General features: G+C 33.5%; 1 protein-coding gene across 22 annotated transcripts in view; it reads right to left on the bottom strand.

Annotated features, from left to right (window-relative positions):
* MYCBP2 (MYC binding protein 2) overlaps window positions 1–13214 on the bottom strand; it is a 254681-nt gene that overhangs the window by 166969 nt on the left and 74498 nt on the right. For 21 of the 22 annotated variants that reach the window (XM_084877082.1, XM_084877098.1, XM_084877099.1 and 18 more), the window contains exons 17-18: window positions 12981–13082; window positions 5091–5198 (exon numbers count right to left, since the gene is read on the bottom strand). In XM_084877082.1, the coding sequence (XP_084733208.1) occupies window positions 5091–5198; window positions 12981–13082 (210 nt within the window). The remainder of the gene's footprint in view (window positions 1–5090; window positions 5199–12980; window positions 13083–13214) is intronic. The other variant, XM_084877084.1, reaches the window with a different exon arrangement.

The raw sequence follows: 13214 nt of genomic DNA, 5'->3' as shown, positions 1-13214 counted from the left end.
CGTTGAAGGAATCCTTCATTTCTTGAGCCCTTGGTTTGAAAAGCTAGTGATTTTAGACAGGTTTCCCCTTATAAGTATGACCCTGAAAATTCAGAGGAAGAAATTACTTTGAATTTTTACTCAAAAAAGATCACAAATACTGCATCTGTAGTATAATAAATTCTGAATTAGTGAGAGGTTTTACTTTAATAGGATAAAGAATACGATTCCACTTCTGCTAAATTATCTAATGTGGGTTTGACAAGATTGGATGGGCTACAAAAAAAAATTACATTAGTTTCACTCTACCCAAAACAAAATATACCCTTAGTTCAAAGATTCCTCAACTTGGAAAGACAGTGGAATGGTTAAACATAAACAAAGGCCTATATAAAAGAAATAAGCAGCTTCCAAAGACTATTTAGAGAAGATGAAAGATGTATAGAAATTTCACAGCTTCATCTCCATTGTTAAAAATATCTAATTACTAAAACCAAATCTGATTTAACATAGAAAACAGTGTTCATACGATGTTACCAAATTTAACTAAATTCAATATTACAAATGTCATTCCACTTTATATGAATGGATTAAGGCCCAGTACAATCTTTTACCTCTGAATTTAGCAATTTACCCTCTTCCTTAAGTCAGAGATTAAATATAGATGCAAATCCCACAATAGAGACATAGCATCAGGGAAGGAGGAAAAAAAGCCTAGTAATTTACTGATTAAAACCACAGTAATTAAAAGAGTTTCAGCTAGTATTTAAAGGTAAAAATACAAGAAACATTCAAGTTCATCTAAACAAAGCTATATCTATATAAATTCTCAATTATTATAGCTGGTTACAATATTATTATAGTTGGTTAAAAGAAAAAAAAATAAGGATGAGGCTTTTGATCATTTCAGCAGCAGTGGCAGAATTAAAAAGATATCTGTATTTGATGTCAATTAAATCCAATACAATTCTAATAACTTAGAAATTTATTAAAGTTTATTTTAAAATGTGCCTAATATGTAGGCAAAAATTTAGTATAAATTCCAAGTGAAACTCAGGGAGATTAATTCTGCTCAAGTTCATTATTCAGTAATGTGTTAATAAGCAGCAGTAAAATTAATCTCACATTTGTATGAAAAATCATTGTTCTTAATATTCTTATAAGTGGCCATTTAGGTATAAGAGTATCTATATTTTCCCTAATGTAAGTGGTTCATATATACATTATATGATATTGAAATTATAGCTATAAAGTTTTGACAGATGTATCTAAAATATTGTAAAGATATGTATATGTATATATAGAGTTCATGCACATTTGTATACACACATAAAGAAAGATTCAGTATCTAAATGACTCCAACTTATTTTAATTTTTATTTAAATCTGTACTCTTTGGTCATGTATATCACAAAATGTATCATAGAACACAGTGAGTACTTTAAGCAAAATCACCAAATAAAAGAGTAAAGCAGTAGCAAGTGCAATTTACTAACCACTTGGCTCTGTGCTACACACTGAAACTTAAATAGCACAGTGGATAAGTGCTTTGGGGCACTAGAGCCTAAGAGACCTGGATTAGAATTCTAGCTCTCCTATTTACAAGTTGTATGATGTCTGTATTTTGTAAGTCTTACTTAGCTTTCCCATCTATTAAATAGCAATAATGGTACACGACCTCACAAGGCTCTTATGAAGATTAAGTAAAATAATGTACAAAAAGTGCTCAATCAATATTCACTACTGTTGCTTCCTTTAATCAATACAATAATCTGATGACATAGGTACTGTTATTGCATTTTGCAGTTGGGAAAAACTAAGGCTTACAAATAGTAGGACAATTTTAGAGCCTGATAAAAAATAAGGTTCATGCGTTTTACTACCACCAACTGGCTTACACTTTAAACTTTTTTTTTGTAAAAATAAACTAATAATGTATTTAACAAATCTCAAATTTTGTAACTTTAGAATAATAATAAAAGAGAAAGCAAAAAATTCAATTTAAAGAATTAAAGTATTCATGGAGGATTTCTATAATATATACGGGAGGAATATATACATGTGTTTATATACATCATCATTTATATCTTAATATTCATATCCACATAGTCAGAAATTATCATTTTTATTTTTAAAATAAGAAAACTAAAGCCAAAAAAAATTAATAATTTATGAATGGCCACACAGTCCTAGTACATGGAAAATTTAGAATTAAAACTAAAACCTTTCAAGACTAACTCCAAAACAATTCAGATGTTCCTAACTAAAATACTATGTTAATATGCTTTTATATGCAAGGCACTAAACTGCTATTAAAAAAAAAACAAAAACAAAAACAAAAACAAACAAACAAACAAAAAAAAACCTAGATATCTCTTCAAAATATAGTCTATGGTTACATTTAAAAAATAACTTACTATAGCCGAAACCGGTTTGACTCAGTGGATAGAGCGTCGGCCTGCGGACTGAAAGGTCCCAGGTTTGATTCCGGTCAAGGGCATGTACTGTGGTTGCGGGCACATCCCCGGTGGGGGGTGTGCAGGAGGCAGCTGATCGATGATTCTCTCTCATCAATATTTCTAACTATCCCACTCTCTTCCTCTCTGTAAAAAATCAATAAAATATATTTAAAAAAATAACTTACTATATATTACATGGACTATATATATATATATATATATATATATATTATACTTATTGATTCAGCCTTAAATACTCTATTATGCCTCTAATCTAAATTTGCCTGCTTAGGATGGATTCCGTGACCTCTGAATTCTCTCCAATCAGCCAGAAGCTCTCCAACATTCCATCTTAGAACTCACTCCTGTTAACAATAAATCCACAGTGCTTACCCTCCACACCACCCCCACACAAAAAATCATAATCTAGAAAATTTTACCATCAACATAATTGAATGTAAAACAGAACACAGCAATATATATAGTGAATTTTTCACTGGATAAAAATAGAGTTGAGAAAGAATGGGGGGGGGGGGGGGAAGAGAAAGAAAATGTAGAAAAATATTATTAAAAGATTGACTATGCCCTAGCAGGGTAGCTTAGTTGGTTAAAGCATCATCCCAATATGCCAAAATTGCAGGTTCAATCCCTGGCTAGGGCACATACAAGAATCAACCAAGGAATGGGTAAATAAGTGGAACAAGAAATCGATGTTTGTCTATCTCTTTCTCTCACTCTCTAAAAATAAAAAATTTTAAAGTAAATCAATAAAATTGTTTAAAAGACAGTAAGTATATGTATTAGGAGTAAAAAGCAGTGAATAGTGAGATAATTAAATGCCAGTTACTAATAGTGAATGCTATAGGGGAAAAGAGAGAGGGATTTAATTAGAAAGGGTTAATATTCTTTATATAAAATAGAGCACCATTACTTTAAATTTTGGTAGTAAAGAGATAAATTGTTTCACCCAATGAAACTATAAAACCTGATTTTAGAAAACTGTCCCTCTACCATATTATAAAATAAGTCCTTTCAAAAAGGTTGCTACGAATATACAAAGAGTCTTGTTATAAAATAATCCTGTGGCAGAAAAGATGGAGGGCTAGCTATTGTTGAGTAATTTCTATAGCTAATCAATGTGACACTGTAAAATGTGTTTTAAATTTGTGACTTTAGTCTTCATTTGGCATTTCATTTTAATTTTTTAGAAATTAAAGATATTTGTCCACAAGGAGCTGAAACATGGAGCTGAAAAGGTTTTAAAGTGTTTTATGTATTGCCAATATTTAACCTCAGGTAAAGCATTGGAAAAACTTCGCTTTTATGTAATTAGGGGCAGAAGGAGAGACACTGAGAATATCTGTTCTACAAGTGGCATAGTTGAAAATGTAAGATCAGAGATTCTGGCAAATACTAAAATATTTTTACATAGCATGCCCCAAATATCATTCTTTATATTTAAATATTTATGGTATTGTTTCAGCACTCAGTAAATAAAGCATTCACAAATCTTCCTCTGATTAATAACATTGGATTTAAAATACTCTCAATTTTTAATTCTGCAGAATGCATCTTACGGATTGCTCTACTTGTTTTTTATACTAAAAACGGGTTTTGTCTCTTTAGTTTTTGCTTTGAGTGGCAAACTGACAAAGTGAGATAAATAAAAATAAAGTTGATTATATTTTATGTGAAAGTTTAAAAATAAAATTAGTCTATAACAGTTTTGCAAACCCCCCAAAATTTGAAGGCAGACACATTAGATAAATTTGACTATATAGAATGTGTGATTTTAAAACTTTCTATTCTATTTGGTGGTATTTAAGAAAATAGCAAGTGTAAGTTTCACTAGTCAAAGAACCCCTGGTTCATATGCTAGGATTCAAGGCAAAATTTATATATCAATTTATAAATTATCTACATTCAATTCTTTCATAATCTTAGTTGACCTATGATCTGTGATTTAAAAGTAAATAAGCTTGTTTTAGAAATATTTTTAATTAACACATAACTCTGATACCTCAAAGAATTGTGCATAAACAGTTTCCTAGTTCCTCACCAACTTTTTTAGACTTCTGTCATTTTCTGAGAGTTACAGTAGGTTTACATAACTGTTTGCTTACACCTATCACTACTTTACCCTCCACTGCCAAGTAACTCAGGGGTGTTGTATATTAAAACATAAAATTTAATATTAAAACAATGGAAAAGTGCAATCTCAGTCAACTCATTATTACTTTATAAATGATAAATGAATTGAATAGTTTTGTTAATTCTAAAGCAAATAAACAGCATTTTAAACAAGTAAAATGCCAGATGGCAATCAATTAAGAAGAGATAACAAAGGATAAAAATAGAAAGCAATAATTACTTTTCCCACATTCCTTTATTAATTATATGAAAATTGAAAAGAAATGGAAAAGAAAAAGATATACCATAAAATGACTTAAAATTAACAACAAAAAAAGAAATAAGATTGATAGTCATCAACAAACAGTACAACTTCCAGCATGTTCTTTCTCCTCAGGCTATATATAGTAATGAGAGAAGCAAAGTGGAAGAATTAGGTTTGTACATTTTCCCAGAGGTGAAGCTCAAATGAGTGGAAGAAATTGGGAAAGTGTCCCACCTAGTGACAAGGAAGACCAAATACCTTTGTGCTTGTCCCGTTTATGCTTTAGCTGTGCTGGCTGGGATCTGAGTCTGGCTAGAGCCTGTTCTCGATGGTTCATAAAAATAGGACCAGCAAATACAAGGGGGCCTGAGGAGAAACATTTTGTATGTGCATAGACAAGCTCACAAAATGAAAACACTACAATGAAAAAAATTAAGTCAAACTAAAAAGCATGGAAATTTATTCTTTATTGTTTTAGACATTATACTTCTCTCCCAATTCCCCCACATTAACCCTCCCACCTCCAACCATAACCTATTTACTATTCCATACACAACTTTTAATATCTTATAGTTTATACAGTACAAATTCTGTTTTCTATACTTATGAAATTACCAGATAGCTACTAACCGTCTCAAGTAAACAATTAGAAAGCCCAAACAGAATAAAATATTTTACCTTACAAATATTTTTAACATTATATATATTCAAATTTAGTAATCTACATGATCATTAAAAACAATTATCTTTCATTCTACAATACCAAATATCAACTAATTTTTAAATTCAGGATTAAATTTAAATAGGATCTTGAAGATTTAATATCCATATCAGTCTTACTGCAAAACTAAGGTAAGTGTTATGACTTAACTACATTCTATCATAGAAGTTAAGGAAACAAGACGGCCAAAACAAAAAAACACACAAAAATTTTAGTATGATCTTAATACAGACGTATTTAATTTCTAAAAACATTACATCTAAATTTATAATTTCTTTAACCACATACACAAAATCAAAAACAAGGATAAACTGAGCTTCAGATTGATGCTGAAGAGGGGAATCTAAACCCAGTAGCATTTATGGAACAGTAGTCATCTCTCATAAAATAATTTCTTTCTGAAGATCCACTATGTACATACACATACATACACAAATACATAGTCACATAGATCACCATTATTTCCACTTTTTAGTATTCAATTTAAAAAATGGACAGCCAAATTAATTTCAATAAAATTTAAAAACTGCTTTTCCCCATTAACATAAGCTTGAAAAGAAACTTTAAATTATACCTTAAGTTTTCAGTTCTTTTTTTTTTTTTATATAGAACAGAACTGCAGCTTCCTTAAGTTTTAGCAATATGCTTACAAATTTCAAAACACTCTGAATTTGACAGTTAGGAACTATTTGAAAAGAAAATTGACAGTATATAATAGAAAACATTTTTAATTTAAGCAATTTTCTTCATAACTCTCTACAGATCTTCAGCTATAATTACTTTTTCTAACAATGGAACTAAACAAAACTACTGTCCTTTTATAAAATTTGACAAATGTCAAATTAAAATACCAAAATACCCTTTATAAATATTTATAAATAGGTACAAAAATATATTTCATTATGTCTTTAGATATAAAAATACAAGCAGTACCAGTTCTATTTGAAAAAAAAACACACACACACAAGATTAACAAACATATTCTATGATTATTACAAGAAATACACTAATCCAATAACAAATGGGGCAAAAGTAGGTTTATAGTTGTGAGTATACAAAACAGTTTAAACTTGTATTATTTATTACTGTATTATTTTGCACATGAATAACTGTAAACCTACTTTTGCCCACCCTGTATTATTTCCCAGTAATACAAGTATCAATTCTTTTTAGTCTAAAGTTATTTAAATTGAGCTCTTTTTGAAATGTAGTGAATGAGGAGAACCATGATGGCAGTGTAGGTAAATACAGTACTCACATCCTCCCACAACCGCATCAAAATTACAATTAAAAAATAGAACAACCCTCTTTCAGAGCCATTTGAATCTGGCTGAATGAAAGTTCTACAACTAAGAAATTAAAGAAGCCACATTGAGACTGGTACAAGAGGCAGAGGCTCACCAGGGGGTGGCCCCACACCCAGGTTCGGTGGATAAAAATCAGGAGTGATGCCTTGGCTGTGGAGGTCCCCCTGAGGAGCATGGGGTCCCAGTCCCACACCAGGCTCCTCAAGCTCAGGATCCCAGTCCCTGGAAGTAAGTCCCTGTAAGTTCTAGCTGTGAAAACCAGCCGGGTAAAGGCTGAATGAGAGTATGGGCTGCTGCAGTCCCAGGCAGCTCCTCTTAAAAGGCCAGCACACAGAGTCACTTTCTCTGAGCTTCAGCACAAGGACAGCAGCTTGAAAGGCACCAGAGACACTGAATTGTTTGGGATCCGATTGAGAGCTGGAGGGACAGCTTTCTCCTAGACAGAAGTGCTGACAGAAGGCATTATTCCTTTGATGAGCCCTCCCTTTTAGAGCTATATCTGAGACTCCATCAACTGGGCTCACAGGGTTTGCAGCACACTGTTGATTCCCTGAAACCCTTCTCACCCAACTGTCGGGCCCACCCAAGCTGTTTCCACTGGCTTTCCCATTGGAATGGCCTGTCTTGGCTCATGCTTCAGATTTAACTAAAATCTCTCCAAATGAGCAGCATCTGGTCTCAGCAAGCCCTATACCTCTAGCTAAGTGGCCACAAGCCTGGAACTAGAAGCAGCTGGCCTTACCTGGTTCACAGGTTGGCCTTACCTAGGCTCCTTCAAACACAAGAAACAGGCATCTGCAGGTCACTTTGTAGCTTATGCCTGGTGGCTCTTGGCAGAACACAGGCAATGGTTGACCTTGGCCTGTACCATTGAGAAGGCTCCAGAGCCAGTGCACCCAGTTGACAGTTACAAATCACGTCAAAGCACCACCACCCAACCACCTCCATAAGCAACACACATAGGCAGACTCAGCGGGTATCAGAGCCCTGATGAAGTAAGTCCTGCTCTGTGTAGTGGGCCACTGCACAGCTGAACCTCCAAGGAGGTTGGAGGTCAAAGCCAGTCCTTGATTGGCCTGGATAAATCTTTCCCTTTGACATGCCAACAGCAATCAAGACTTAACTACAGCCAAAACCAGTTTGGCTCAGTAGTAGAGCGTCGGTCTGCAGACTGAAAGGTCCCAGGTTCGATTCCAGTCAAGGGCATGTACATTGGTTGCGGGCACATCCCTGATAGGGGGTGTGCAAGAGGCAGCTGGTTGACGTTTCTCTCTCATCGACGTTTCTAGCTCTCTATTCCTCTCCCTTCCTCTCTGTAAAAAATCAATAAAATAAAAAAAAATTAAAAAAAGACTTAACTACAATAGGAGGGTGTACAGTCCACATGGGGAGCCCACCACAAATGCTCAGCTGGGATGATCAAGAGGCTGTGCCTCTGGACCCTACAGGACATCTACTATATTGCATTAGTCCAAGCTATCAAGCCTGGGAGATGTAGCAGCTCTACTTAATACATAGAAACAAACACAGGGAGACTGCCACAATGAGGAGACAAAGAAACATGGCCCAAATTAAACAATAGAACAAAACTCCAGAAAAATAATTAAACAAAATTGAGATAAGCAATCTACTAGATGCAGAGTTCAAAACACTGGTTATAAGGATGCTCAAGGAACTTAGTGAGGGCCTCAACAGCATAAAAAAAAGAACCAGTTAGAAATGAAGGCTATACTAATTAAAATAAAGACTAATTTATAGGGAATCAACAGTAGAGCAGATGATGCTGAGATTCAATCAGCAAATGGGAATATAAGGAAGAAAAAAATACCCAATGAGAATGGCAATAAATAAATAAATAAATAAATAAATAAATAAAATAATGAGGATAGTTTAAGGAGCCTCTGTGTACCAATATTTGCATCATGGGGATGCCAGAGGAGAAGAGAGAGAGCAAGAAATTGAAAACTTATTTGAAAAAATAATGACATAAAACTTCCCTAACTTGGTGAAAGAAAAATATACAAGTCCAGGAAGCACAGATAGTTTCAAACAAGATGAACCTTAAAAGACCCACACCAAGATACATTATAATTAAAATGCAAAAGATTAAAGATAAAGAGAGAATCTTAAGAGCAACAAGAGAAATGCAGTTAGTTACCTACCAGGGAGCTCCCATAAGACTGTCAGTTGTTTTCTCAATAGAAACATTGTAGGCAAGAAAGGAGTGACAAGAAAAATTCAAAGTGATAAAAAGCAATGACCTACAACCAAGATTACTTGACCCTGCAAAGCTATCATTTAGAATCAGAGGACAGATAAATCTCTTCAAGAAAAAGCTAAAGGAGTCCAGTAGCACCAAACCAATATTATATGAAACTAGAGGTTCAGTGCACAAAATTCGTACACAGGTAGGGTCCCTCCTGGCTGGGGCCTTCCTTCGTTCTGTGCCACCCCCTGGTGGTCAGCGCACATTAAAGTGAGCAATCAAATTTGGGTCGGTCAAACTCCCAAGGGAACACTTTGCATATTATGCTTTTATATATATATGTTAAAAGGTTTTTATGCTTTTATATATATTATGCTTTTATATATATGTTAAAAGGTTTTATTTAAGAAGAAAAGAGATCACTGGCTGGTGTGGCTCAGAGGTTGAGCATGAACCTATGAACCAGAAGATCATGGTTTTGATTCCCAGTCAGGGCATATGCCCAGGTTGTGGGTACAATCACCAGTAGGGGGCATGCAGAAGGAAGCCAATTAATGATTCTCTTTCATCATTGATGTTTCCATCTCTCTCCCTCCCTCTCCCTTCTTCTCTCTGTGATGAATTAAAAATAAATAAGAAAGAAAAAAGATAAAAAATAGGAACAATAAAATGGCATTAAATACATATCTAGCAACTCAATCTTGAAACAAAATGAACAAGCAGAACACAACGGACACAAAGATACAGAGAATTTTGTGTTGGTTGTCACAAGTGTGGTCCTAAAATTTTGATGCACTTTGAAACAGTTAACACAAGTTTGGTAAAGAAGATAAGATAAGCAAATCAAGTAAAAATATTTAACATAATATATCCCTGAAGTTAAGAAATTTCAACATAGATAAAAGCCAATTACTAATGAGCATAATTATTAACATATTATTAAACTGTTAATATCTAAAAAGGTAACAAGCAAAAGTCCAGAAGAAAAACAAAACGTACATATGGCAGTTGGAACACTAAATTTTTTTTTTAAGTTCCTGTTCCTCATGAGTACAAAACAAGACTAACAATCCTAGCATGGTACAGTGCTGTGACTCAAATCTGTATACTGGACTCTCATGCAGAAATTCTACTTCATTAGACCCATTTGATGCTGATGTAGAAAATCCCTAGAGCAGTGGTTCTCACACTTCAGCACCAACAGCATCACCTGGTGGGCTTGTTTAAATAGTTTGCTGAGTCCTTAGTTTCTGATTCAGTAATTCTGGGATGGGATCTGAGAACAGGTAATTGTGTGTTTTTGTGTGTTTTTTAAGTACTACATTTCTTGACTAATTGTTATGGGTACACTTTTTGAAATATATTTTTATTGATTTGAGAGAGAAAAAGGAAGAGGGAGAGAAAGAGAGAGAGAGAGAAAGGGAATAAAAAACAAAAAGTTAACTGCCACCTGCACACACCCCGCCTGGAGAAGAAACCCACAACCTGGGTATGTGCTCTGACCTGGAATTGAATCTATGACCTCTTGGTGCATGGAATGATGCTCAACCAAGTGAGCCAGGGCAAGAATAGGCAATTGTAACTAGAGCCCAAGTCATGCTGAGCACTTTAATAACCCCTGACTGGAAATAATTAAAGCATAATACCTAAAAGGGATTCCTCCATCCAATTAAAATAAATTTTTTTTAAAAAAACAAAGTTAAAATATATATGCCTTAGAACCAGTCTCTCTCTCTCTCTCTCTCTCTCTCTCTCTCTCTCTCTCTCTCTCTCTCTCACTATATGTGTGTGTGTGCGCGCGTGTGTGTGTGTGTGTGTGTGTGTGTGTGTGTGTGTATATATATATATATATATATATATATATATATATATATATTTTTTTTTTTTTTTGATCCTCACCTGAGAATGTTTATTGAATTTTTTAAGAGAGAGAGAGAGAGAAATGGAGAATGGAGAGAGAGGCAGAGAAACATCGATGTGAGAGAGAAACATCTATTGTTTGCCTCCCAACCTGAAACCTAAGTCTGTGCTTATGAAATCAGATACACTAACATAAATTCTATAAATACTTAAATAATTGAGTTTTTAATCTTTATGAAAGATTAGACTTTACATTTTAAAAATAAATGGTAAGAGAATATTCTGCAATTACAAAGTTTTGTTGAATAACCAATGCATAAATCAATGTCTTTATTTTTGATATGCAGAATATACTATAGTGAGAGAAGAACAGCTTTTTATAGAAAAAGATTAACAAAATATACAGAATTAGGCAAGTGATTAAATGTCATCACAAGGATTTGGCGAGTTTTGTAGGTCAATTCATATGATTCAACCTAATAGTTCTAAAAAGAGAAAAAACAGGTAGTAAAAAGATACACTGATAAGTAACTTTAGGCAAATCATATCGTTATATAAAGGAATTATCACTCAATTACCATATGTTATTAAGACCCAAAAGTTAAATTTTATTCTATTTCTATAAAACATTTAATGTGCAATTTTTCACATATTTATATTATGTAAATAATGACAGTATATACATTAATCTAATTAAAATATCATTTAAAGGCAAATATGTAAACAAAGCCAAACTAACAGCAAATAATCACTGTTACCAATTAAACAACACTGCTTATCAGGCTCTTATAAAGAATAATTCAAGCATATATTTTACAACTTAAATGTAATAAAAACGGAATATATCACTTGTGCTATATATTTTATTGCTTATTACATTAAAAATGCCTAGAAAAAACAACTTGCAATGATGGTTAATGTATAATAGTTTCTATATTATGTATTAAATAATATATAATTTCTAATAAAAATTTAAAACATACAACATCAGTAAATGTTTCTGATCAATCTTTTGCCTAGCAGAGAAATAAAATCATAGACCTCTGCAATAATCCATCTTAATCCTACAACAAAACAATTCTATTAGGCATAAAGAGCTTTAGTAACACATATTTATTTCTGTTAATTGGATATATACGCAAACATCTATTATAACCACCATTAAATGTATCTTAGCTTCAAAAATTATCACAGTGAGGTCTAAATAAATAATAAATCTATCTTCACAATTAAAACCTGCAGACACTCCTTCTTGTACATAACCAGAATAAGATTTTCAAACAAAAACAAAAGACATATAAAAGCATAGTTATGCACTGGATTGAAATGAAGAGTAGTAGGACTATGCCCAAATGATAATGATTACAAATCGTAAGAAAACAGAAAAATCCAGTTTATAATTAAACTAGAGGCCCAGTGCACAAAATCCGTACATGATAGGGTCCCTAGGCCTGGCTGGCAATCAGGGCCAATCAGGTTCCCCACCTCCCTACCTCCTCCTTCCCTCGACACCCACATACCACCACCACGTGGTACCCACTTCCCAGCCTCCCAGCTTTCCCACCTCCTCCTCCCCCTGCTCCCTCAGCACCCACCTCCACCGCTAGTTACCTACCATGCTCCACCCTGCCCTCTTGTGGTCAGCGCACCTCATAGTGAGCAATCAAAATCTCAGTCTGCTGGTTGAACTCCCAAGGGAACAATTTGCATATTAGCCTTTTATTATATAGAATAGATGAGTCCAAAATCTGGGAGAACTAGGCCTTAGAATTTATAGTTTTTAAATAATTGCCATTGCTAATAGTTTTTAAAGCTTGTCTGATGGCATAACAATTCTTAAAACAGTGATTTTTGCCATAAATACTCCATTGAATTAAATATATGTTATTAATTAGCACAATCATAAATACCCTGAATATTTTCACGAGTACTAGAATTTACTAATTTTAACTTCAATTTCTTACCAAATCAGCCTATTCTGTATCTTTCAGTTGTCTCAGTAAAGGGTAAGAAAATGTATTTTCAAATACTTTTTCTCTGCAGCTACATCTTACCTCTTCCTTCATCTAATCTGTGTCTCCTGACTACTCGCTGCCGTTTTTCTTCTTGTCTTAACTGAAGATGTTCTTCAATGTTAACCCCAGGCACTGGGACAGCTAATGATTGATCAAAAAAAATTTATATATAGACATGTAAATATATATACATGTGTGTTTATACACACAAACACATAATATAATAGATATAATATATATAACAGAACTATATAAAATTCAAGAACATAAGAG

Source organism: Pipistrellus hanaki, assembly GCF_964339955.1.
Source record: "Pipistrellus hanaki genome assembly, chromosome: 3".
In the NCBI taxonomy this organism is placed as follows: domain Eukaryota; kingdom Metazoa; phylum Chordata; class Mammalia; order Chiroptera; family Vespertilionidae; genus Pipistrellus; species Pipistrellus hanaki.
Note: the sequence above shows the minus strand (reverse complement) of the source record. Positions and strands in the feature narration are given on the sequence as shown.